The 27,931-nt window shown below is 40.7% G+C and overlaps 1 protein-coding gene across 1 annotated transcript; it reads right to left on the reverse strand.

Moving 5' to 3' along the window:
• Window positions 1-541: 541 nt before the first annotated feature.
• Window positions 542-25,096, reverse strand: LOC146524074 (F-BAR and double SH3 domains protein 1-like). Its single transcript, XM_085183908.1, has 21 exons — window positions 20,148-25,096; window positions 19,065-19,162; window positions 18,934-18,979; window positions 17,217-17,290; window positions 15,117-15,261; window positions 14,611-14,747; window positions 14,148-14,211; window positions 13,061-13,189; window positions 12,638-12,760; window positions 10,744-10,839; window positions 8,540-8,656; window positions 8,320-8,424; window positions 7,545-7,700; window positions 6,845-6,970; window positions 5,509-5,592; window positions 5,295-5,439; window positions 4,944-5,044; window positions 4,534-4,650; window positions 4,298-4,457; window positions 4,166-4,221; window positions 542-1,882 (listed from the first exon to the last, which is right to left on the reverse strand). Exons 1-21 carry the CDS (start codon window positions 20,166-20,168, stop codon window positions 1,832-1,834), a joined length of 2,151 nt encoding a protein of 716 aa, XP_085040034.1. The 5' UTR covers window positions 20,169-25,096; the 3' UTR covers window positions 542-1,831.
• Between the last annotated feature and the right edge of the window lie 2,835 nt (window positions 25,097-27,931).

Here is a 27,931-nt window from a genome sequence, read left to right on the forward strand (position 1 = left end):
ACCTGTACTGTCCGCCTGTGAGGAACTGATGTTATACTGACAAACAAACATGATATTTGTTAGTAGAAGTATGTAAAGTCACGTGACTTGTCATCTGGTTTTCACTTTAGTTGCATTTTTTTCTTCTGCTTCAGGCTGACAAGATAAACCCAGTTCTTGGAATTTGTGTGGTTCATTGAGATAAGAACTCGTGCTGCTACTGAAGCGCCACTGAAAGCTGCAAAACCTGACATAAATAAGCAAGCAAACAAAAATAACTACTATAATTAGCTTGATCAAATCCTGGAGTGTGAGTGTTTGAGAGATGTTTCTTGTGATGAGCTTGGAATATTTGTAAAATATTATACAAACACTAAAGAAAATGTAAATAAGCAGATGGATTATAATATATTCTGATGCAATAAAAAACAAAACAAAACTCTGGTCTGTGCTTCTGAAAGCTCTGAGTGTGTCTTTTTTCCTTATTAGATAATGCCACAAGAGCCAAGTGATTCAGGTGGTAATGACTTGCATAAATAACCAAACAAACTCCAAATTTAATAACTTAATTTATTCCACAACAATGACTTACAGTACAAAAACGATTATATAGAAGAGGATATTTCAAAAATCCAAAAGCAAATTGTTTAATTATGACACTAGACTTGTTATTATAATATCATAATATAAGGGTAAACAAGTAGATCTTATGTTAGCCTTCGACATGCTAACTAACTTAACTGTTGCCGTTTAGAATAGCATGTATGCTAGCTAATGTTAGACTTCATGAAAATAAAACAAATACCTAATGTTACATCTGAACTGTGTTTGTTAGTGATTGCTACACTAAAACTTAAGAGGTCCAAGTTTAACACATGATTGTGTAGTCATGTGGGAAGGAAGGGTTGCATTTTGGAAGGGTTGCATAGCTGCAGAGCCACCTTTAGCAACAACAACTTTCTGTATTTCTTCATGAATCACACATTGTGCAGGAGTTTTAGCCCGCTCTTCTTTACAGTGTTGCTTCGATTAGTTGGGGTTTGTGCACATTCGACTTTACATATTTAACATACTTACTGGGGTCTGAAGAGTGTAAGATGTAGCGCTCAGGTGTTTTGCAGTTCTCGATTGCAAAGTCTGAACTTGGAGTGAGTTTGCACACCTCCATGCTCCCGACCAGCAAACTGCCAAAATCTCTTCTTTATGTTAATCAAGTGCATTTGATTATCAACAGTTGGCTGTCATGTAACTTGTTAATTCCTATTAAAAAAGTAGTGACATATAAGCTTTCACACGACTGCAATCAATTAAGGTTGTTTTTACAATGCCGCTTTAAAAAGATACTTTTTGTAAAAGTTTCATGTCAAGTATTACATTCTTTACATATAAATGACTTTGCTTCTTTGCTCTTCTAGCTGCCCAAACAAGGTGGGGACATATAATCCTGACTGTTGATCTAGCTGTAGCTTTAGTAATACTCATGTCTCATTTTGGATTCAGGACAGACTCGCTGGACTATCTTGTGGTTCAAAGTCGTATTGCATGTGCAATTTCTTATTTTTACGAGTTGTATTAATAAAATTGGCATTTTGATATTCCTTGTAACAGTGCTTTGGCAGTCTTTAAAAGGTCAAGTACTAAAAAACAATGTTCTGGATGTAAGCTGCCATGTTTTCTTGATAACCTGTTGTTCCTGCAAAAGCGACGATGAACAGAGCGGTGATACACACACAGATTGCAACTACTGTACTTGTGTGACGCCTCACATGACCAAGAAAACCACCTGACGATACATAAATGGCACAAATCAGCAATGTTTCGCTGTAACAAGACAGCTATGACTGCAGTCTTCTCAAGCCTGAGATGAAGTCTTCTGTGTTGGAGGTGGAGGAGGTGCTCGACACTGAAACAATACAGAGACAAAATAAATGTGGGTTTTAATAAGCACTGATTTGTGTGAGCTCAAAGATATTCAGATCTTCTGTCAGCTAGTCCCTTTAGGAGCCGACACAGCAGATCATCTGTCTCCGTGTCACCCTGTACCGAGCATCCTCTTCTGTCACACCAGCCCTCTGTGTGTCCTCCGTTACTTCATCTATGAATCCTCTCTGCATGTGTCCAAACCATCTCAGCCTTTCCACTAACTTTGTCTCCAAAATTATCAACCTGATCTGTCCCTCTCATCACAAGCATCACATCTACGGTGCTGATTCTCTGCATGAAGCCCAACTGCTGCTCCCGATCGCCACCTTTGTACCTTCAACAGCTACCTGCACATCATCCTTGTTGAAATCAGTACCAGAACACGTCTCCATTCCTCAGGCATCCTTTCCAGGACTTCATAGCTGCCCTCACTTCCTCCTTACTAATCCTCTACACCAGCGGTCCCCAACCCCCGGGCCTCGGACCGGTACCGGTCCGTGAGTCGTTTGGTACCGGGCCGCAAGACTTGAGGCTCAGGTGTGAAATGTATAGTTTTCAGGGTTTTTATCGGTTTTCAGCACTATTTTGTTATCGTTTTTATCGTTAACTCGGTTTTCCTGGGTCTTTTCACGTGTGTTATGAATAAATCCTCTTTTTTTCGGTACCGGTACTAGTTTTATTTTGTTGTATTTATCCGCGACACCTTAAAGGCCGGTCCATGAAAATATTGTCGGGCATAAACCGGTCCGTGGTGCAAAAAAGGTTGGAGACTGCTGCTCTACACTTCCTTTACTAACCACCCATGCTCTCATTTCCTACATTCATGAACTCCTCACAGTACTCCTTCCCTGTCTTGAACACATTTTCTTCATGTCCTTTTATTTAGGGGTGGGTTTTGATTATGGATTTATCGACTAAAATCGATTCTAGCTTGGATATCAATTCATTAAAATCCTGAATCGATTTTTTAATATAAATGTATTTTGCCTGAAACGCCAGAATCTCAGGTTAAACCTCCCAAAATTTCAACAACCACCAAACAGCTAAAACAGTAAATGAGAGCAGGAACACGGATTCTGCACAGAGACGTAAACACAAAGCGCGGACCCGCCGACGGATCAGAATTACTGAGATGTCGCCTTTCTTACCTGACGGCACGGACACGGTCGGGGCTGAAAGCCGACAGCTCGCTGATCCTGATGTTTCGGCGGGTCCGAGCTTTGTGTTTATGCCGTTTTTGTGCTGATTCTGAAGCTGTTAGTTTGATCTCTCTCCAAACAATATTGACCGAACCAGCAGCAAAAGAAGATCCAAACTACGCTTCACATAAACATCGTCATGAACTCACTCTGACTTTTCCTGTTTTGCTTCCACCACAATAAAAATCACACTACATGCACAGCTCTCTCTCTCTCTCTCCCAGTTTACTTCAGGAACAGTTTCCCATCTAAAAATCTGTTTTCTGCATTATTCGCTTGCTTGTTTTTACTTTTACCTACTTCCAAAAAGAAAACCTAATTTCTGCTGTTCAATACTGAACAAATTTAAACTTTTTAAAATTATGCAAAATTGCAAAACTCTCAGCTGTGTCTGTAATCAAACCTCTGTAACTTTGCTCTGCTTCACTTCAGCAGCATCAGGTAATGTTCATATGTTGATTAATGGTTTTCTTTCGTTTTTGATCTACTGCAGAATATTTGTATAAAATCCCGGAACAGGAAAATCACCTTCATGTTTTTCTGTGTTTTATCTTCAGCTACTTTGACACAAAGGCATCTGCTGTGATGCTCACACCTTTGATAAAGTCTGGCATGTGTCAGCTTCCTTTTTACAGATATAAAAATATGGAAATGTACTGAAGCATGATCTGAATTATAATATTTCTGACTGTCTGAGGCAAAATTTCCCCGATTCAAATCGAATCGATTCTAGAAATCAGTGACGATACCCAGCCCTACTTTTACTCTTGCTTGTGTCCAGTCTTATATACAGTTCACTTTAAGCCTTTTCTTTGCCACCTCTCTCTGCTGTACATGAACTTCTATCTTATCTTTCTTCATCTCCATGCTTATTATTATAATCCCTATAATTAAAGTCCCTGCTCTCACCTCCAAACTTTTGCCTTTTCTTTGTCTCTTCCTGCCTCTTAAAATGCCCTGTCTGGGCTTGTGCTTCCATCCTCTTCAAATATTCAAAAAAATATGTGCTCAATTTTGAGGTAGGCTTTTATTTTCTAAAAGATACGTGTAGGTGTTGCACCTACTGGTCTCAGTGGAGTGCTGGAGTGCTCAGCAGAGCTGTGGCTGCTGGTTCCGGCCTCTGGTGGTGCAACAGACACAGAGTGAAACACCTCAAATGACACATTTTAGATAGAAAACAGAGAAATAGACTCTACCCAGTCTGTTGCCTGCCAGCTTCGATCCCTCCATTAGAGCAGCCTGCTGTTTGTCCTCCATACTGCTCGGAGAAGCAGCGCTCAGTTCTGAATTACAGCTAGGAGCTGAGGCTGTGGGGATGGGAGGGGAGAAAGGGGGCATGGTTGGGGTTGGAAGAGGCTGGAGAGGAAAATAAACATCAGAAAAACTGATTTTTGAATTTCAGAAGATTCTGATTACCAGGATGTAGTCTCACCTCCATCTCCCCTTTTTCTTCCTCATCCTCCTCTTCATTGTGAACAAGCTCTACCATCAGTGATGGGAAAACGCCGACGTGTCCGTTCAGCTCTCCCTCCCAAAAACCATCATCGACCTGTAAAAAGACTCACTTAGATTTGCAGTCTTCACCCTGAGTGACTGAAGTGAGGTAAAAGCTGGTGGTTGTTAGGGTTTCCCTCCCTTCCTCTGCAGCTTTGAAAGAGCTAAATTGTTATGAGGTGTTTTTACTGTAAATCACTAAATAAGCCACACCCTCTATTCATTCATGTAGAGCAGTCATGTTTGTAGGGACAAAAAAACAAACATTCTTAAAAAAAGTATTGCTGTTGGTGCATGATGGGCTCTATGTTGTTTCCTACAAGTCCAACGGCAGCGTAGAACACACACCTCTCCACGTGGACGGCGTAGCAGGTGTATTAGCGCCCCCTCTTGGAAGGAAAGCTCCTCTGCACTCTGAGCCTGGTAGGAGTACAGAGCCCTGGCTACACCTGAGACACATCAGAGCACATGGTACAAACTCATATTATGGAAATTGGAAAAAAATACATCTTAGATTCATCTTCTTAATTTATCTTTAAATTAAGAAGATAAATTAATTTTCAAAATAGACTTGATCCAAGTTTTAGGAAGGATTTGTAGGGCCTGGGTCAATATTTCCCCTCTGAGGTAGCGCTTATTTATACAAAGTGCACAGTAAGTAATGTAACGTCAAGTGCAAGTGCAAACATGGCCACGGACCTCTACTCCCTGGCGTTTTTTTAGTCACAGTGGAGGAGGTGGAGCTGAATGAGCTGTCCAGCGGAGTGCTGCCCTCTGCTGGCAGACACAGGAGCTGCACATACCGCTCAGGAACGTAGCCCACCTGACCACACGAGTTACACACCTGCACAGAGAACATCAGAGTAACCTTTCCAATAAAGCACATTATACTGCATCACATCAGTATTGTTACCTTCAGCCAGTCCTCCATATCTCCATCCTCGATTACTTGAAGCTCCTCCCCTTCCATGATAGACAGCTCATCTGATTGGCTAGCCTAAAAGAGATAATTTTCCATTATTTAACTGTAAGCCTGTTAATGCAGGTTATTTTATAATGGTCTTATGCACATGTAAAAAACATCAGTTCAGTGCTATATGCAAAGACTGGTCCAGCTTTGAACAGCAGGACCTCAGAGACATTCACTCAGTCTGTCCTTTTCTACATCAAGTTGTGTAGAGAATGTGACATCCGTGTTTTTGCAAACCCAAAACTTTGGATGATGAGTGAAGTACAGGCTCTGATCAGTTTTCTGTGAAGCGCTCCTCCAACCTAAGGAAGCAAGCAGCATCCCAGGGGATGTGGTTAAAGCCTGCACGGACCAAATGGCAGAGATCCTCACTGGGATTTCAACCTCTTCCTGACTAATGTCATTCCCACCGGTCTGAAGGGCTCCACCATCATTCCCATCCCTAACAGATCTACCCACCAATGCCATCGTCAAGTATGCCAATGACACCACTGTGGTTGGGCTCATCTCTGATGGAGATGTGACAGCGTAAAGGGTGGAGGTGGAGAACTTGTCCCGCTGGTTCTCAGAAAATAACCTGAAGCTGAACGTCCTTCAGGAGGCACAGGCAGGTCCACCCTCCTCTCATTATAAATGGAGAATGGGTGGAATCTGTCTCCACCTTCAGGTTTCTGGGCACCCACATCTCAGCTGATCTCATCTGGATCAACACCAACACCCTGGTAAAGAAGGCCCTGCAGCGGCTGGACTTCCTCCATGTCCTAAAGAGGAATAACCTGGACCAGAACCTGCTGCTGTCCATCTACCGCTCCTCAGTGGAGAGCCTCCTCTCCTACTGCCTGGGTGATTCATACCCAGGGCCACTACTGAGAACAGGAAGAAATCATTGGCTACCCTCTATGACCCATGGAGGCCATCACCAGATCCTCCTGACTTAAACTTCTTTTTTGTTAATTTCACATCTCCAACATCTGGGTCCTCATTATGACCAAACTGTAACCTTTCATAGAAGTCTGCTGATATTCTCGGCTCGAGGATGCTTTGGGGCAGCTGATGAAGGACCTTCTTGCTTTGATGCAACAGTGCTATCCACTGCACCACTATGGCACCAACAACAGCCTTGAGCATCTTGTAAACACCTTAACAGCTCTGCTTCAGATTGTACAGATCTTTTAGACTCATTGATTAATTGAATTTGCTAAAAAAAGTTTTAAAAAGTGGGGGTGGGGTGTGGGGGTGGGTGTGTGTGTGGGGGGGGGGGTATGCTGATGATCACTACCTGATAGCTGTAAATACCTCTGCAGGCTGCAGGGTAAACACACACTCCAGATGCTGACACTGGATCTGTGAAGATCTCTCCATTATCATCGTAGTCCTCAAAGTCAGTCAGCTCGAACTCGTCCTCCTGCAAAACAAAGTATTTAAGGGCGTCGTCTCCACTCAAGACACGCTGAGTGATAAAACAAGTGTCATCCAACAAGCACGCACTGAAGTTAATTCTGTATCTGAAATAGTCTTTAGCCTGTTTGTAACATCTGTTGTGTCTCTGTATGTGTGCACTTATGTTGTGGAGTCACACTTGTGTGTTTTTGTTGTAGACAAAAAGCGACTTCCTGTGTTGTGTTAGAGGCTGACGGCTAATTTTAAGGTCAGAGCAAAGTTTAAGTTAAAGAGATGTTCTTCATCTCAGATACACCTCTGGTTGGTCTGCAGGTGATGGTCAGAGGCAAAGATTCTTGGGTAAAGAAAAGGGTCATAAACACACAAGTAAAACTTAAGGTGTAACAGAACTGATTGACAATTTATACCATGTACTTTAAAAAACACTCAAATGAAGTGGGGTCATTTTTGACCCCAGAGGACAAAAGGAGTATTGCAATGGGGAGGACGTTACGAGTGATAGAGGCCTCTAAAGAGGACGTGCCAGCCACCATGTGATGAAAACGCAGCTCAGTCTGTGTGTTTGTTTGTTTGCATACTGAAAAGTCTTCGGTAGACTTCCTCTGTTCGCTGAGATGTCGCTCTCTCTCCAACTCCTCTTCCACCTGGTTCATGGCAGCGTGAAGCCATTGTTCTGTTCCTGGTGTGCTCTCTGACAGCAGGGCCAGGCGAGCCTCGGCCTTCGCCCTGTTCAGCTGAAAAACCAGGAAACTTAGTTAGACACACACAGACATGTGACTCTGAACCCCGAGTCGCACGGATTCTGTGTAACTTATGGTCATAAGCTGAAACCAAGCTGATTTTGTGTGGCTCAGTTAAACTACCATGATCAACATCCAAATCTAAATCCTTCTGAGACAAATTCAATTACACAGACATGACATCTTTCATATTTCAGCTATTATAATGTAGATTTCCAGATGCCGTTATTATATATTGCCAAACTCATTGCTCCCTAATATAACCCACCATCTGTGTTATTCACCTCTCTGTGCTCGTGAAGTTATGCCTGATTGGTATGAGCGTACCACATTATCCATCACACATCGTGGAAGCAGCCACTGCTGTCTATTAGTGATGTCACTGCTGTGATGTCAGAGGGATAAACTCTCTGCTCAGATCCAGCTAATGATATAAAACTGATCAAAACTGATACAGCACCAATTTTTATTTCACCAGTGCAACAGATTTTGTCCTTTGGAGCGTTTTTAATCTGACGATTGATAGTGTTGATACTTGGTGGTATCAACAATGTTGAATGTTGGATTTTGAACTTATAGGCTGGAGACACTTTTCAGAAACCTTGCCAAGTACCTTGGCTTTCCTGACGCTCTCCTGAACCTCTGCTATCTTCTGCTCCACACTGAGCGCCGTCTCCCCGGATAGGAGCTTCAGTCGGCTCTCTAACATCTGTAGAGCCTGATGAAACAAAGCAGATCTTAAAGTTAAAGTAATGCAAAACTATACATTATACAGGAAACCAGGAAGGAGCCACTGCATCACAATGGTCACGGTTCTTCCTCTAGTTTCTCACCCTCTCTCCGTGGGCAATGATCTTGTGGTCTTTAGCCACCTTGGCAGTCCATTTCTTAGCCTCCTTCACCAGGCAGCCCTCTTCTTCTGAACCACAAACTTCCTGCAGAACTGACACCTATGAAGAGGAGTACCAGTGACCACTGTGTGAATTTACACAGATACTTTTTCAAGTCTTTTTCATTTGAGTCTTTCTTAGTTTAGAGTATAGTCCTGGTTTATTACATTTCAGTGAAAAAACCTTCTAATTTACTAAAAGCTTAACAGCTTTAGTTTGTAGTTCATTTTAAGATGTAGACTTTGTATGAATGATAAAATGTTTTTAAATACAAAATTCAGTGTTTGGCAGAAAACTTTTGGAATGACCAAGAACTAACATGAGTTTGAATTTGAAAAAGTAAATGATCTGCTGTAAAGTCCTTGCCAAATAAAGCTTGTGATCATCAAGAATGAGATTTCCAGGTTGAGTTAATGTCCCTGTGTTACTGTTAAAGACAGAAACAGAGGAGAGGGAGAAAGAAAGGCAGGAGCAGTGTTGGTCAAGTTACTTGAAAAAAGTAATCAGTAACTAATTACTGATTACTTCCCCAAAAAAGTAATCCTGTTACTTTACTGATTACTTATTTTCAAAAGTAATTAATTACTTAGTTACTTTTTAAAAACACGATTTACAACCTGAATAGGTGATAAAGTGATAGATCTTTCAGCCCAATTCTACTTTTTCTGCATAATCCATCATACAAAATGTAATCAAATGGAAAAGTCTCTTTTTAAAACTTGTTTTATTAGTTTTAATCTTTTAAAAAATTTAATTATCTGCAACATTCTCTGACTGGAAGAAATTAGTTTAACATTTAAACCTATTTTCTGCACATTCCAGCACATAAAATAAAATAGTTTTTGTGTGTTTACACTCAGTCTTTCAAATAGATGCAAGTAAAACACAGCAGAAAATAAATAAAGTCAAAGACTAGCGGTCGTGTTGCTCTATTTTCACCTGTAAAGCAGGAGTGGGGTAGGCGGAGGGTTACCCTGGTGCAGGTGTGCAGCGGTCAGTGGAAGAATCCGCGAGTTTCTCTGTGAGTTTCCCATTACGTCGTAGCTACTCGCTGCTTGCTCGGAAGTTTAGGGTTTTTTCCGCTGTAAAAAGAAGTTTTCTTCCCACGCACAACGGACACTAATGTTTTTGTCACTTTTTATGGAATCAAACTCAAAGTAAGGTCAGTACTTCCACGCTTTAAACGCTGCACGCTCATACTCTCTCTGCACTCGATATATGATCCATTGTTGATCTGCACACAGCTGTTGTCACGAACGTCGCACTCGCTTACGTCACTGTCATGAGACATTCTCGCAAAAAAATCACGGTTTTAGTAACGCAGTAACGCAGCGTTCCTATGGGAAAGTAACGGTAATCTAATTACTGTTTTTGCAATAGTAATCCCTTACTTTACTCGTTACTTGAAAAAAGTAACGTGTTACTGCCCATCTCTGGGCAGGTGTGGAGGTGTGAGCATGGACTGGTACAGGGAGAAAGGTGGCTGATATTGTGGAGAGAAGGAAGGCAGATATACTGTTTGTGGAGAGTAGAAAAGTGCTAGATAAGAACCATTTACCAGTTCAGTAACAGTGTTATTGAGATGAAAAGTGAAGACACGATCATGAGTTTAAAGCTGTGAATCGAAAGAGTGATGTGTTGCCAATTTATTAGTCCAATCCACAACGGTTGGATGTCAGAAGAGAAAGAATAAGAGTAAACTGGAGAAGTAGTAAGTGAAGGGACCAGGGGTGAGGTGTGGGATAGGCAGGATGTTAAAGAGAGAAATGGGAAAGGACAGATGGTACTGAATTTTCCAAAAAGGATGGAAACGGTTGTGAAGAAGGAGGGTCTTATGCCATGTTCACTTAAATCGCTTTGAATGACTTTCTGAAGCAGGTCACATTAACTGTCTACATGCACAATGCAATGAGTTACTACCATGTGATTTTCTGATCAGATATGTGCTTTGGGAATTGAGTGAGCATATAATGCAACCACACTCTGGTTCAACTGCTGTACTGTAGGCAAGAGGAAATTGCAGCGGGCGGGCAATTGGCACCCCCCTCAGAGACATTTATACCGGCAGACTTCAGCAGAAAGCCAGCATCATTGTCACTGTCACTGTGACACTTGGACTACAGTCAGTATGTCGTCCTTAGACACACCTTGTCACGCAGAGCAGGCTGGAAGGTAAATTCAGGGGTTTTGCTGAAAGATACCGAATCTTGGAGAAACTGCTGAACATTTCTCTCTCTGGTCACCTGCAACACAAAAACTAATTAAACAAAAGCAGTTTACACCATCCTCAAAGAAACAAATAACTCTCATCAACAGCAGCACTGCAAATTCTGCTGAATTTTTCACAAATGCTACAAAAGCATGAACAAAAATACAATGTTCTCACTTCTACCGACTTTGGATGAACACCTGAAAGTCAAATGTACTCAAAATGTCCAGGGAATAACTCTGAACTGGCAAGAGAGCACAGTCTAAGGGGAACATCTCGAGATGTATTCAGTTTCTCCCGGTCTACAGTTTACTATCTGCAGTGACAGATTTGATTTGGTTACAAACAACATCTACACAAAGTCCACACATGAAACTGTTTATGCCATTTCTATTCATCTACATGTAAATGATGCTTCTCACATCATGTGTGCTGGATGGTGAACTTATTTGTACAAGCAGCTGGATGTTCAAAGAGTATTGTTTCTAAATGTGGTTATCACGGTTTCCTCATAGTGAGGAGGGTCTTACTATGAATCTGTCACAATGCATTATTTATTCAGGCTAATCAGATTACAGTTTATTTTACTAAGTTCTTATTCATTCTCATTATTTACTTACAAAAATAAAACTATAAATCCTCACACAAGCTAACAACTTCATGAGAACTCATGTTTAACATGACGATCCAACACTGTCACAATTTACAACATAGACAAATGTGAAATGGGACTTGGGCTGCCACAAACGATTATTTCGATAGTCGACTAATCAGATCATCATCCACTGGACATAAAACGTACAGATTATTGCACCAGCAGCATCTGCTCTTATATAACGATCATTAGCTTACAGCTTTAAGTGTTTAAGGTATGTGCTAACTAAAAATAAAGACAAGATGATAGTTTATTAAATTATAATGAAATTTGCAGATTGTTTCGGTGAAGTTTAATAAACTCCTTGCTATCTAAAATATAACAGGACACCGGAGTATATTCTCGAGCATCTCACACTTCTGATAATCAGCTGTCTGCTTGACGTTTATTCAGCTGTGTAAAAACTATAACTTTAATCTCAGCCAAACCGTTTTACTCAGGAACAAATAAAATACTAAAAAAAGCCAAACAATAACATTTTAAGTGACTTATATATGTTTAACCTGAGTAGCGAAAGACAGCGGTGGGTTTGAAAACGATTTGCGGGAGTCCGGTGTTCTCACGGCTCTAGTTAGCCTAGCCCCCGGCTAGCTATCGAGCTAGTGGGTAACAGACGTCTCCGAAAACGTCGGAGCGCTTTTGAAAATATGTGGTGTCTTGATAAACTGAGCAGATATTTGAGGTTTACACAGCTACATTCTCGCCTGAAAATATGTTAAACGTTTATTTTGTGACCCAGAAAGAATAATAAGAGTAATATTAAAACTAACTAGCTGCCGCCATTGTTGTAAACTGAGCTGGGCTGCGCTATGAATTCTGGGACAGAGCTACTTCTTCTTCGGGGTTTAACGGCAGCTGGCATCCTTGTACATGCAGTGCTGCCATCTTCTGTTTCAGTCCGTTATTACACTCTTAAATCCTACTACTTATTCCTGCGTCTTTTGTGATCTTACAAAGCTTCAAACGACGCGTCGACTATTAAATCAGTCGTCGACGTAATCGTGACTAGTCGACTAATCGTGGCAGCCCTAAATGGGACTAATCACAGATTGAACCAATCATTTGCAGTCTGATGCCCTGTGATGATCAATGACCATAGGTGTCGATATATAAAATATACAAAGCATGACAAAGCATCTCATCTCTCTTTTTTGTAGTTCATATATACAACACCAACCTTTGCAACACTGTCCCACACTCCGCTGTACTGTTTGTGTGTATGAAGACAGCAGTCCATCTCAGTCCCACACAGCAGGGTGAAATGGCATCTCAAATCCTCATAAATATCACCATCCATTTGCTGAGGAGGTCAGACACTAAAGGTCAGTTTTCAAACATTTCTACTGAGTTTCTGCTGAAGACTAATCACCTATGTTATGTCTGTTTTCTGTAACTGTGTTCTCATTAAATACAGTACAGGCAGCAGGCTAAACGCTACACGGCAAAACAGTCATTCAAACACTTGTGGTGACACTAGTTCCTTAAAAAAGTAGCCATGAAGCTTGTTGTGAAAGGACATTTTGATCCATTCCATCTGTAAAAACGTCAATATCGAGAAAATAAATGTAGCACACTGACTGTGTTAGTGTATGTGGATTACCTCCATAATAAATGGTAAGTCGTTTGTGTAGTAGTGCTGCCGATGCGCTCTGACTGCTGCTAATGTCAGCAGATACTCATTACGAACTTCAGTCAAGCGGTCATCACACTCTTTGAGTCTGGCAGTGAGCTGCAAACATGTAAGTGAGCACAAACACAATGTCACACAAACAGGCAACATTTATACAAGTCTATAATTCAGCAGTGTGTGCTGTGTAATAACCTTTTCATTACACTTCACAAAAACACAGCCTGCATCCCAGGAGGTCAACCACCACCTTGCTCAGGACCCTGTGGGGGACGGCCCACAAGGTGGTGGAACCAAACTGACGGCCAAGCCTGACAGCTTCTTGTTGAAGTGCTGTAGCTCATTTGGGGTTTTGTTTTAATCTCTTATTGTGGCCCCGCCCCTGGGACCACTTTGCTTTGGGAGACCCTACCAATGACCTCAAAAGGAGTCTCAGAAAAATAGGAGTCATCTGATTATGATGCCTCCTGGGATCATTCTTTAGGGTGTTTTGTTGTTGTTGTTGTGTACTCAAGGTGAAATACAGATAATAAGTGTTAAAAAATACTCCAGCAAAAGTTGGACTACTGATTCTTTTCTGTACTCAAGTAAAAAGTGAGAAAGTACAGACTCAGATTAAGATCTTTGAAGGAGTTGTTTTTGTGTAAACGTAACTGAACCTTATATCAATGCAATAATAAAATAATATTATCAGATAAAAATACAAACTTTATTCTAGTCTCAATTTTAATTCTAATACATGTACTCAGCTTGAGTATTTGGAGGAAAGGAAACCAGAACTCATGAGAGGTTAAACATTTAGTCTGATCTGGAAGCAAATGGACATACTGGGAGAGGAAACCCAGAACACCCAGCTTAGCCTGCTGCTACTATGAGCCAACATTGGTTAACAGGAAGAAAATGGATGGATAGAGTGATAATATAATGTTGGTTTGCATTAAAGGAGAGGGAACCTAGAGAGATTATCCTGGGACAACTCATAATCACAGGGGAGAAACCACTTTACACCAGGACACAGTTCAGCATAGAAATAAGATTTCAGCAGCTCATTCATCCATACCTTAGTGGTCGTTTTATGGAGTCCTGTTTTAAAGTGAAAAATTCCATGTTCACTTTTTCTAGCTCTGGAACAGAAAGTGAAATCGTATTTATGTCATTCAAGACAAGAGAAAACTACAGCACTTAACATATTGCTTCATATTTATTTTAATGCTCTATATACATGTAGTGGTTAAAATATAAGTTGTTCAATCTGCAAGCTGAGCTCTTATTGGCTGAACTCCCATCGGCAGTAGTAACTTTTTTACTGTTTTATTAAAGAAGTCGTGACAATAATATTAGTAATAGTTTAAGAGTACAAGTGTAGAATAAAATATATAGAAGTGACAAACATTGTTCCAAAATGTATTTAATACAACCTTAAAAATCAGACTTTTAGTTACTTTTAAAATATTTTAAAACAAAATGAAATGCTGGTCAAAAGTCTCAGCAGAAGATTCAAACCTCCGTATTGAAACACAGACCTGGCCTGTGCATCTGCAGTTTTCTCACGTGCAATACTGGCAATGTGACTGAAGTCGTGGTAGCACTTCTTGACCCTTTGAAGTTCCCGTAGAGCATCCACCACTTCAGCCTGCACCCTCTGCAGCCGTTCCAGGCCCTAACACACATATGCACACAACCCAAAGGCATCAGATTGCACTTGCATAAATTTCATAAACTTTTTAAGCTAAATTAAACTGAATTAAATCACAACAACAGTTGAATTGAGGCACTTTACATTGTAAGGTAAAGACCCTAGAGTAACTGAGAGAAAGCCCATCAATTAAACAGCCCAGTTTAAACAAGCGCTTTGACAATATTGGGAAGGAAAACCCTTTAAACAGGAAAACGCCTCCTTCAGAATCATGATCAGGGAGAGGCAGCCATCTGCCACAACCGTTTGGGGATGAGGGGAGGAAGGCAGGAAAAAAATGTTTCATTATTTGAGTGATGTTTAGAAATGTTTCATCTGTGTGTACTGTCTCACTCTCTTAGCCCGGACATCCTTTGCATTGCGGAGACTTTTGGAGACTTGCCCACTGAGTCGACGGTATTCTTCTGCAGCGAAAAGTCTCGATGCCGCAGTCTGAGCTGTAGCATCGACCACAGATCGCCACACGCTGAACACACTCCTGAAAGCACACAAACTGCATTCATATCACCACCAACAGACACCTTCCACAATGTCAGATACTATTAACACACACAGGGTGGCCTTTTGTAGCAATGCTTAGTCTCACCAATCACTGCATTATTAGACACAGAGAGATGTGCAACACCCATTCATTCACACACTGTTGTGTCCTTTAATCTTAAAGCATTTTAGACTCCTCACATCCACAGATCACCAGTTAATTAACCATGCATGTCTGTTTTGGGAGATAGCCAAAGTACCCAGAGGAGACCCACACCAAAGGGTTTGCAAACCTTATTACAGACACATGGATAGATAAAGTTGAGTATCATCTGCATAGCAGTGAAAATGTATGCTATGTCTTCTAATGTTACTGCCTAAGCGAAGCATGTATAATGTAAACAGAACCGATCCTTGCACAGAACCCTGTGGAACCTCACTATGTTAAGACGACTCTCTATTTACATCAACAAATTAGAGTCTCTTAGACAGATATGATTCAAAACGTTGCAGCTAAAGCGTGCTCCAATCACTGTAATAAACCACTGAGCTGAGGCCACAAGAACATCATTTGTAGCCTTTAAAGCTGTTTCTGTGCTGTGATGAGCTCTGAAACCTGATGTACATTAAAAGATCATATTTAAGATCAAAGCATTAATTAATAGTAGGACTTGGGAACAGGGTCTAAAAGACATTGGAGGTTTTTACTGAAGTTAACTCAGATCAGCTGCAGTCAACATATATTTCAATAGTATTGAAAGTAGTTGAAGAGAAACCTTCAGTCAATAATGAATCAGTAATCAATAGTAAGGCGGTCTAGCTGTTTTATAAAGCAACAAACTCTTTTTTCAGGCTAAACGATGCTCTTCTAAATTAGTCATAAGCCATTTATTATCTGCTATAAGGTGCATGTTTGAGAGGTTTATTCTAGAGAGAGCCAAGTTATTTCAACATAAGCACATTGCTGATTTAAAAGTATTTTATTTCCTTTGGTAATAACTTTTGTTCACATATTAATAATATTACATATAATATTATTCTGCTTTATGTACATTAAGTAAATGAATGCAGTTCCTCAAATGGGCAACAAGTCAAATGTGATATATATATCAAGAGATTACGACAACAAAATATTTCCACATTACCACTGCTGTCCAATTACTGTTTTTTCACAAACTACAAAAAGGTTCTTGAATCATCCGTTTTTCTTAACACGTCTGTTTTGCTGATGTAACTTCCAAACAGCAAAAAGAGCCAATCGAGTGTTTGGTTTTTCAAAGTAAAATCAACAATCAATAACAGCTGTTAAGTAGAGGTGGGAATCACCATACATCCCACGATACGATATTATTGCAATTTTTTTCAATATTTTGCGATATTCAGATTCTGTACATAAAGGTAAACTTTATCAATATTCATTTTCTCTAATATCAAAGTCTCACACTCAGTCTTTCTCTCATTTCAGTTTGATTGTTGACAAACTGAACGGTTTGTATTACAGTCTAGTCCAACTTAACTGAATCAACCATCTGGTACAATTATAGCTATTCTGAACTATGCAGTTTATGAAAACTATGCAGCCCCTTCAGCAACTGAAGAATTTGAAAGTAAATTAAAACAAAATATAATTTTACATTAAATAAAAAAGTTTTAAACTTAATTCAAATAAAACATGTCTTAAATTAAAATAAGTAAACTGTCATGTTTATTGCTGCCATAAAACAAGTTAAACACATTTGGACAGTGAAGGAATGTCAGGATTCTTGCTCAGAAAAAGGATCAACATGCTCTGAAGTCAGAGCACAAAAACCTTTTTGTAACAAAATATCGATTTCTGCTGTCCCTGTATCCATACATTATTAGCAAACAAAATATCACCATACTACACAGTATCGATTTTTCCCCCCACCCCTAGTGTTAAGAAGATTGCATGCTGTAAAGTTGTGTAGTTACCCAGAAGTGATCACATCTGTATTTCCTCTCTGCCAGTCTCTCTTTTGGTACTGGACAGCTAACCTTTGAAGAGCCTGAAAAAACACAAGAAAAAGTGCATCCTCTACAACATACAAAGGAACTTTCCTTACACAGGGATGTAATAAATGTAATAAAATGTGTCAATTGAGTTCTTTGTTTTGGCAACTTGTTAAATGGACTGGCACTTATATAGTACTCCTCCTAAGAGCCTCCTTCACACATCACACAGCCTTTCAACACCATCATACACACACTCACAGCCCAATGGATGCATTAGAGGAATTACAGGCTCTTACACAGGGACACTTCAGCCCGTGGACTAAAGTAGCTGTGATCAAACCACCGAGTATTATTACATGACCCACTGGACCCTCTGGAGATGGAGCTTACATTCTTACATTAGGGTTTTTGTAGCAAGAGAAACATAAACTAAACTAAGGAGCTGGCACTCCTAATTTTGCTGTTGTGGCCCCCTGAGATTTGCTACATATTCCCTTTGGCTCTTTCCAGCTCAGTTTGCTTTTTACAGCTATAAATGTTGTAATATGATCAACAGTTGTCAGTGTTAACGATTTAATAGTATTTCAGCAAGGGTAGGAGAATGCTACTTTGTTGTCCTCTAACCAGGCACACATGCATGCATACAGACACACATCCACTCACATACTTTTCAGATGTTCTACGTGAAACATTCTACACCACGGTGTGAAAACACATAAAGCTCTGAGCTGAAACCAAGGAGATTTGTAACATTAAGTGAGAGAAACAGTGACTTTGTCCTCAGCAGAGACACTCCACAGCAAACCTACTTCTGTGGTTTGTACCTGACTGAGACTAGGTTAGAAGTCAACCTTCAGACTGCTGAACATAGACCGTCACCTTTCCAGCTTGGTGTCAAAAAATCCTCCCCATTTAGGTACAAGGCCATACATGGGGTAAAAGAAGCACGCCTGAGCCTTTCAGACTGACAAAATATGGTGGCTTGCTAGCATTAATGTAAACACTGCAGGCACCTTAACTTTAAACTGCAGCTCAAAACTTCTGAAACTTCTGTAACATCCTTTGAAACTGTGCCTAGCATGCAGCTAAAATGCAACCTAACGCTCCCTGCACCTAAGTGGTTTGCTGACTACCTGATGTGCAGCAGTAGCAAAGTAATAACACTTTTCGGCCTAGGTACACTAGACTCACACAACTACCTCTTTGCCAACACCGTGGCATCAAAAGCCATAAATGTAGCACCTTTATACCTTCACTTCAACACCTTCAGCCCGAGGTAGAAACCACTTTTTCTCACTCCACTTAAAAAATAACAGAGTTAACCAAATAACCCCGTCCACCTTACCAGTGTTAGTTACGCTCACCAGGTAGGTTTAAAATGTCATTAATTTACATTTTATATTTATTTCCAGGATATCAAATTTCCTAAAAATATTATTATTTTATTACTTTTAGAACTAATCAATGCAAACAGTAGAAAAAAAACATTAGACAAAAGCCTAATAAAATTGTGTGAGGACACACACACACATACACAAACCGTGTATGTGTGCAGACGTCACACAAGTCAAAACCCAATCCAGCACTCAGGTACTAATGTGGGTCTCAAATCAATATATTTTGAGCATTTCCAGTAAACAATGAAAAGCGTCAGTAACAGCAGCAGACAGGACTAGAATAGATCCTGTTTACTCACCTGACCGTATTCTTTCTCTATAGCCGCGCGATGCTTACTGAAGGACCTTTGGGAGCAAACAGAAAACAACACATGACACATAGGACATGTGTAACGTAACACCTGCTTATGAGACAGACGGTGTGTCATACCTGATCTCCTCCAGCAGTTCGGTGTCCAGATGCTGTTTGGTCTGCAGCTTGTTGAGCTGCTCTGAGAACACCACTTTCATCTGCTGGCTCTCCTTTACCTGTTCACACACGGGGCAGCTGTGCAGTAAGTCTCACTGATAAAAGATGATATTGGTGGGCTTTGTTTCGCTGGAAGTTTTTCAGATTATAACTTCATTGCTCACTATGGTGGCTCCCACTAATGGACACCCGGTAATGTTTGGCCTGACTTGGAACTGGGAGAGGTTCATAATAAAAACAACCTCCTTGACCAAAGCCTAATGACTAAAACAACATTCACTAGTCTACATTAGTTGCTGGTTTATGCCACGTTATGCTGTGACAACAAAAAGTGCACAACAACATTTTACAGATTCCTAAAATTATATTTAATATAGTATATACAATAATTACAATTACAATCATTTTACATAATATAGTTATTGTGACCTAAAATGACAGCCAGGTGCAGGGTACAAGGCTATTTAATAGGTCAAACAATGCTAACCTGTGACACAAATACAGCAGTCTCGTGGTATGATTTAGATAATTAAACCTTATTAAACAGTGTTATGTAATTTTCTGTTGTTGTTATCTCTGTAATGTATCATTCTATTGCTGTATAAGAGAAAAACCCCACAGAAAAGTACAGCACCTTCTAGCTGAAGACAACAAATATTAGAAAGCTTCATTTACAGTTACAATTACTGGAACTAGTCCCAAACATTAGCTTTGAGCAGGTCATGCACATTACTGCCTATTAACGCGTTTAGCTAGCTTATTCATCAGTCGAGCATTCAGCTTAGTTGTTGTGGCTGTTAACACTTGTATTGAGAGCCAACACCTCAGCTGATACAAACCCAGTAACATCCCAGTTTGTTTCATTTCTTTAGCTTTTGGGTTGCAGGGAAAACAAAAACTGACAAAACATTCAATGAGGCCAAACATGGCACAGTGAATGATGTCATAAAATAATTATTTTCAGAAAAAGTGAACACCAACCAGGAGTCAGTGTAGTGCAGTGTGAATATTTTACTCATTCACATCAGATTCTTGGTATCTTACCTTTCTCGGTGGTGGCTGCATGTTTGGATGTAGCTGGCAGCTGTTCTCTCCGTTATGGCGTTAGTTTGTTGCACTTCTTGTGCACCGTTACTTCCTTTATAGTTTCACTAATGCACATGTGCAACTCTCTCTCTCTCTCTCTCTCTCCTTCGCGCGCTCTCCCACGCGCTCTCTCTCAGATTGCTGTTTGGCTTGAAATCCTCTAGAGGGCAGCAGAGTAACACTGGTTTGAAGAGTCCACGTTATTACTAATAATTCTTCTGTATCACCAAAGGAAAGCTGTTGAAAAATAGTAACCAACTAATAATAGTGTCTGTAACGAGGTCTGGGATTTTGTGTCCCATTGCTATGCACATCCAAAAGCTTCCATCAAAACAGCTTCTCTGGAGCCTGCGTGGTCAGGGACGATGAAATCAGTTTTTCTGTGTTATGCACACAGCATGGTGAGCACTGAGTATTGTGCTACAACAGGTGTAAAAATACTGAACAAAAAATGCATCCCATACAACTAAACTGTATTCTCAGTTATGTTTGCAAGAGTGTTCATTGTTCAACACACTGACTTACTCAGGCTACAGTAACTTTGCATCAGCACCACCTGCATATTGGACTCTCCTCTTTCCTGCTCACATCCTTTACTTATTTCTAAATTTCTGATATGTATTCTAATATTACTATTACTATTGTGTGTATTTATATTAAAATCTATGTGGAGAATGGTTGCCTATATATATTTCATCTAAAACGGTCACATGATTTTTAATCCGGTTTAGCCAGATAAGCAGCTGAGATAGACCCCAGAAGCCTGAATGTTGTTTCCCAAAGCTAACCAAAATTACTCCGAGAGTACATCAGGAGTTTATCTGGAGTGTCACAGAAGAACCCAGAACAACATCTAAATAACTGCAAGCCTCAGTTACCTCAGTCAAGGTCAGTGTTTGTGTTTTTCTGTGAAAGCAGTCTGTGGACTGATGACACAAAATGACTTTTTGGAAGGTTTGAGTGCTGTTACATCTGGACTAAAGCTAGCACAACGTTTCATAAAAAGAACATGACACCAAGAGTCAAACGTGGTGGTGTGGTGGTCTGGGGAGCCCAAAGTAATTGATGGAACCACGAACTTTACTGTCTACCAGAGAATTATGAAGAAGGATATCCATGCATCAGCTTTTGTCTGACGTTCAAGCGCACTTGAGTTATAAACTAGAACAATGATCCAAACAATACGTCCACTTTTGAATGCCCGATAAAAACCGAAGCAGGAATCCAAACAGACATTGTTCAGAGTGAAATAAAGCAATCGTGCTCTCCTAAATGTCACAATCAATGACAGCAATTCCATGGACTCTGAAGAAAGACCCAATTTGCAGCATAAAATTTAAAAAGCTATATATTATATGCACTCAGGTTAAGTGGTGGAATTTGCAACAGGGAGAGCAACAGGTGAGTTTTAGGACCAGGGACTAAAGGCTTAATCTGAAGGTCTTGGAAGTTTTTCCACGACCTACCTTTCTTCTTCCATTTGTGTAACATCTCTAAGACTAGAACAATCCTGTCTCAGAGTGACGCTGAAAAACTAGTTCATGCATTTATTACTTCCAGGCTGGACGACTGCAATTCATTATTATCAGGAAGTCCTAAAAACTCCCTGAAAAGCCTTCAGCTAATCCAAAATGCTGCAGCAAGAGTCCTGACAGGGACTAGAAAGAGAGAGCAGATTTCTCCTGTATTGGCTTCCCTTCATTGGCTCTCTGTTAAATCCAGAATTCAAAGTCCTGCTCCTCACATACAAGGTCTTAAATAATCGGGCCCCATCCTATCTTTGCTTTGGCACTGCAGGCTAATCCCAGTGTAGCAAGTGAACTTCGTGGTATCGGCCCAGTGTGCCCGAACACAGGAAGGGACATAAAACCAGTTGGAGGGATGTTGCCATTCTCAGTCTTCCATGTCAGATAGTCAACTGCACAGGAAGGTTTAATGGCCTGTATTTGTATAGCGCTTTACTTAGTCCCTAAGGACCCCAAAGCGCTTTACACTACATTCAGTCATCCACACATTCACACACTGGTGATGGCAGCTACATTGTAGCCACAGCCGCCCTGGGGCGCACTGACAGAGGCGAAGCTGCTGGACACTGGCGCCACCGGGCCCTCTGACCACCAACCGAGACTGTCGGAGCCGGGGCTCGAACCGGCAGCCTTCCGATTACAAGACAGACTGCCAACTCTTGAGCCACGATCGCCCAGGTTGTAGGATAGACTCTTATTCCTGAGGAAAGCAGGCGAGAGAATTCATCTGGTTTATTGTTATGAGAACCAGAACAACTGAAGCATCTGCTTTTGTGAACCAAAGAAACATTTTATTCAGAGGGTTTCTTTAGGGGAGCTGCTACAGGCTACAGACGCTGTAAGACCGTTCTAACATGACATTGATGTTCTTTTAGGCTTTTGGAGAAGATTAAGATGCCATATGAGTACAAAAAAACTCTCTCTCTCTCAAAATGCCATCAGTGACAGCTGGTGCATTGGTTAACGCAAAAGCTATGACTAGATACTCAAAATGGCCAAGAGATATATTAAGTTTCCCAATCATCCCCCCTCCCTGACAAGAGGGTAACTTAGTGACAATACTTGGTCCCATGCAAAGCTTCAAAGGCAGAACTAATCACTGGTAGTGGATATAATTCAATTTGTTTATTAGTCTGAGAATCTTTTCTTTTTGGTCAAAAACAAATAATCAGTAACACAACTATTATTTTTCCATATCCTTGGTAGGTAATGGAGTTCCTATTACAGGTCAGGTGAGTATGGATCCGTTTTCGGGTGGTAAATGGAAACAGGAAGACAAACTACAACTTTCAGTGGCTTTTTCTGACCATCAGGATTATAGCTTTCTAACAAAGGTTAAACCTAGAATAATGGCAGTCTGTGGTGCAGAGAAAATATAAAACTGAATGTATTCACAATGATTTTCTAAGACAATGAGTTGAATGGGTCCTGTCAGATGAGTAATCCGGTCGTTAAGTCTGACGTCACTAGCCGTGTCTGGGCCTAAACTCCGCTGCAGGTAGGGTTGCCAACCGTCCCTTAAAAAACGGAATCGTCCCGTATTTAGAAACAAAAGTACACGTCCCGTATTGAGCTAATAAGGGACGCACTTTGTCCCGTAATACAGTGAGAATCAAAAGTAGTCTATAAGTTTTAATGTAATTGACTATGTGCACGTTAGCATATGCTACTTCCGGTGCGGAAACTCCTGTGGGGAGCTTTGTTTCCGGTGTCCTATTCGCGCCCTGTTTACGGTCCAAAACAAGTTAAGCAAATAAATAAATAAAGCGGTGATTTACGTTTCTATAGATGTCTCGGGCATTTACCCAATATATCTGTAAATGATGTTCATCGACTTGTCGATATTTTTTCCCCCACGCCTCAGGGGAAAAGAGAAAATGGATTCAAATGTTATATTTCTCAGCTGTCCCTCGTTTATCACGGGTGTTATGTTCTAAAAATAACCAGTGATAGGTGAAATCAAGTAGACAATTTTATTTTTTGACGGTGCAAAACGTTTCGTGTACATCGTGGACATACAGCACTGCACTTCAGAGTCACACTGCTAGCATAGATGCAGCGATTCTGTACTGTACAGGAGAGACGAAGGAGATCGTCTGCAGCGATCAGGACGCAGGACGTAAAAAAGCATGCAAACTTGCACTAAAAAATCTGCGAAACAGCGAGGTGAAAGGTGAACCGCGTTATAGCGAGGGACCGCTGTAATTTTGAAGGTAAGTCACAACATACCCTTCGTAAATACTAATGTATAGAAACCGTTACCAGCAATCATTAATTTTTTGTGTGGCTTTTTTTCACGGTTTGTTAACATGCTGTGTAGGTGTGTACTTGACTAGCTGATATCGACATAACGGAAAACATCTGGTTTGACTATTGTTCACCTGTAGTTTGAATGCTAAACATTTGCCTGTTTAAATCATAAGACCAGTCACTATACACAGATGTGCTTCTGAATGTGGACGATGTGTCTTCTGCTGCAGTGATGCAGTTCTGCTTGTGTTTAGTGATGTAAACAACTGATCGATCTAAACTCTTTAAACGTCAAAATTGATCATTAGATTTTTATGACACAACAGTGGTGAGTGTTCCCACCTTCTCCTCTTTGTAACTTAACGCGATCGTTCCGTTTTCGAGTTTTGGACATCAATTTTGGAGTATATCTTCGCAGTAGCGATTGACCGCAAAGTAAAGCTACCGGAAATGTACAACCCCACATCCGGTCTCAAACCAGGAAGTTAGCATTTTCTCGTGCACAGGGTCAATTAACGCTTTGTTTGAAACCATAATTCCCAGCCCCACCCCTGCTTTGTGACCAATGAGCTGACAGCACACTTATGACAATTCGAGTATGACAATTCAGATTACCGCTCATCTCATTGGTTGAGGAAAGGTCGCTTGCGGAGAAAATACCGGAAGACAACAGATGACCACAACAAAAAGCATGGCCAACAGGGAAACAAACGCCGACACTGCGGTGCAAGTCTCAGACGACAGTACACCTGAAGCTGGGCAAACACTGTGCGATTTTCAAACTGCACGATTGGCTCGCATGGGTTATAAGTTCGTAGGTCACGATGCAGGGTCTCACACTATACCGCCCGATGCTCTGATGCGACCTGAGTCACACTGTGCCTCCATAAAATGAAGGTTATAACAGAAAATCTGTCGCTCGCTCTCCCTCTCTGTCTTTCACTCACACAGACACACACCGCCATCAACATTGCTAAATTACTAATGACAAACATGATCAGGCAGCTGTGATTGAGCAGCAATGTAAATCCAACTATTTTCACGGTTGTTGTGGTCGTGATAATTTGGTGATGCCACATCGAAAAGGCTCGGATGAGCTTTCCAAAGTTCTACAAGTTGTGCCTCCATCGCTTGTGTCCAGATTCACACGCTGCACAGCCGTGCTGCTCCGTCTTTTTCACCGACGTTTACGTGTTTGCGCGTGAGCAGTGTGAGCGGCTGCGGTGACACCCTCACGAGCGATTGATGATCGGGAGCTGGTCGTGAGGTGTTAATCGCTTCTCGTTACCCCACGTATACTACACGATGCACGATGAAGGCCAAAATCGGGCCGATCACCAAATTGGTCGCACGACTCAAAAATCGGCTCAAAATGGGCCAAAAATCGCACAGTGTGAGCCCAGCATTAGACCAGCAATGTTTGTTCCTCTCAGAGAAAGAAAAAAAGGCTGTAAAAGTGCAGGGAAGAATGGGAAAAGGAAAACACCTGGCTGGAAAAGTGCACGATAACACCTATAAAGCGCACTGCACTGTGTGCCGGTGCACTTTTTCCATAGGCATGCTTCTAATGGTGGGCACATGAAGAACATGAGGGGCGTGAAAGCTCGGGGAACCCTTAACCAATTTTTGTCTACCAGGCCACGGCAGAACCAGATATGGTAAACACTGGTTTGTTTGTTTTTAAACCCTCTGGTTAAGGTTAAAATGGGCATGTGCAGTGAATATCAGCGCTATGTGGCCAGAAGTGTGATAATATAATTTATTTTGTGTAATAAACAACTGCAAGGATAGATGATTACAACAAATAGATGAGTAATACATAAAAGTAATACATAGATGAATAATGATGATGAGTTATGATGCGTAATCATGGGAACAAGTGGGTTTACAAACGGGAGCAAAAGCTGAAATAATGCCTCTGCTGAAGCCAATTGCACTAAATGTGCACTGTTACAAGAATATTTTTCTTTCTATTGTTTTCTATTAATTTATATAATTTTAAGTTAAGCAGGACAGAGTTCTTTTAAAGAAAGATTTACTTTTATTATCAAAAGTTAAGCATGACAGGCTTCTGTTTAAGAAAGAGACCTGTTTTATTGTGTTAATGTTGTCATTTTGAGCTAAAAATAAATGGCTAAATGATTTTTGTTTCCCATGTGTTGATATCACAAAGAATACACATCTACTTAAATCAAATTCAAGTCAAATGGTTAAAAAAAATAATTTCACACACAAAAAAAGAGCTAAAAAATTCACCACACTGGGAAGGGTGAAGACAACTGGGTCGCCCGGCCCTGGCCACGAGGTGTCCCTTATTTATTTCTCAGGGAGTTGGCAACCCTAGCTGCAGGTCCATATATCAAACGATCACTATGGCATTACTGAGAGTTGAAAAACTGTCTAAAGTCTTTCATCTTTAATAAAATGATCAGCGTTCTGCTCTACCAGGTGTAACAATTGAGTTTAACATCCAGGCATCCATGAAAACGGAATTTATGACATTTAACGGAGTTAGAAGTTAGCAGGAAGTTAGCTCGCTAGCTTCTATCTAAATACAATATAGCATGTCCTGACTGCAGGGTTTTGGAAACAAATCCAAACGTACAGCTCTGTTATCACTTCCAACATAAATGAAGACAGAAAACTAAACAGCAGTGACGTTTGTAGGGTTACTGAAGTTTGGCTAGCTGGTATATAATGATGTGCTACGTGACCGCTAGCGACACAGCTACGTTAGCATAATATAAACAAGCTAACTTTTTTTCCACTCGATAAAAGTTAACGTGAGTGTTCTCGGTGGTCAGGAACAAATGTAATCGCATGGCAGGATGCTGTAAAAGGACCAAACTTCAGCCAAGAAAACAACTGAGATAATCCATCCACAATACGAGGTTAGTCATTCATATACTGCTGCATGGGCTGGGCTGTAGTTACATCCTAAGGTTTTAAAAACTGAGCTTAAATAAATGATTAGCGGTAATAAAAGCAGAGGGAGGTCAACAATGATCACTGACTGTTTTAGGAGCTTTTTGATATTAAATAGAAGAAAATACAAAACACTAAACATGTTAACAACATAAAAGCCATATTAAACGCAGACTACTTTAGGCCCGGAAGTAGGATTTGTCACGTCATCACTTAACGACCAGATTGAAGCATCGCGCCTTGCACTCTTTCCCACAAAGAGCACAAGGTGCTGGACCCTACAGGTCTTGCAGAGGTGAAGAAGCAGGGAGAGATTTGTGCTTCTCTTGATTTCTCTCATGAGAAAGTTGTCACTTCTGATGGGAAGCACATCAGAAAGAGATTTTTTCTATAACTTGCTTGTTTTAGGCTACGTTCACACTGAAGGCGAAAGCGCATCAAATCCGATTTTTTTGACCCTATGCGACCCATATCCGATCATGGCATGACAGTGTGAACGGCACAAATCCAATATTTTCAAATCCGATCTGGGTCACTTTCGTATGTGGTACTGAATCCGATACACATCTGATGTTTTAGAAAGCTGCTGTTTGATGGTCATGTCGCATTAAATCCGTCTTTTACGTCACCGACACAAGACAGACGCCAATTATCAGCAGCGGAGAAGACATCGCGAACGCTTCCTGGCCATCCAGTGAAACTGTTGGGAAGACAACGTTGGAGAAACGTGAACATTTTATTTGTTCTGTATAATCTGCAGATTCTGACAGAAATCTGCAACTATCCTTTGAAGCAGCGCTCCTCTAAAACAGCAATAAGGATCATTATTAGGTTATTTACATTATTATGTAAATAACAAAATAAATTAAAGCAAAAATTGGGAAACGTAAAGTCCAAACTCTTTATATTAAGGCCATCAGTCAAACAATACTGTTGCTCTGGGTCTAAACAGAGCGCGTTGTGTGTGACGTCTTCTTTTGCGCATGCGGGCGCTTTGAGCGTTCACACTAGAGCGCGTTTGCTGTCGCATTTTATCTGTAG

The sequence above is a fragment of the Neolamprologus multifasciatus genome, chromosome 2, assembly GCF_963576455.1.
Source record: "Neolamprologus multifasciatus chromosome 2, fNeoMul1.2, whole genome shotgun sequence".
Lineage (NCBI taxonomy): Eukaryota > Metazoa > Chordata > Actinopteri > Cichliformes > Cichlidae > Neolamprologus > Neolamprologus multifasciatus.

Coding starts and splice junctions, on each gene's coding strand:
- LOC146524074 (XM_085183908.1), bottom strand. CDS start 20,168: ATGCAGCCACCACCGAGAAAG. Junction 5,045..5,294: donor AAAAACGCCAGGGAGTAGAG/GTCCGTGGCCAT, acceptor GATGTGTCTCAG/GTGTAGCCAGGGCTCTGTAC. Junction 1,883..4,165: donor CCAGCACTCCACTGAGACCA/GTAGGTGCAACA, acceptor GTATTGTTTCAG/TGTCGAGCACCTCCTCCACC.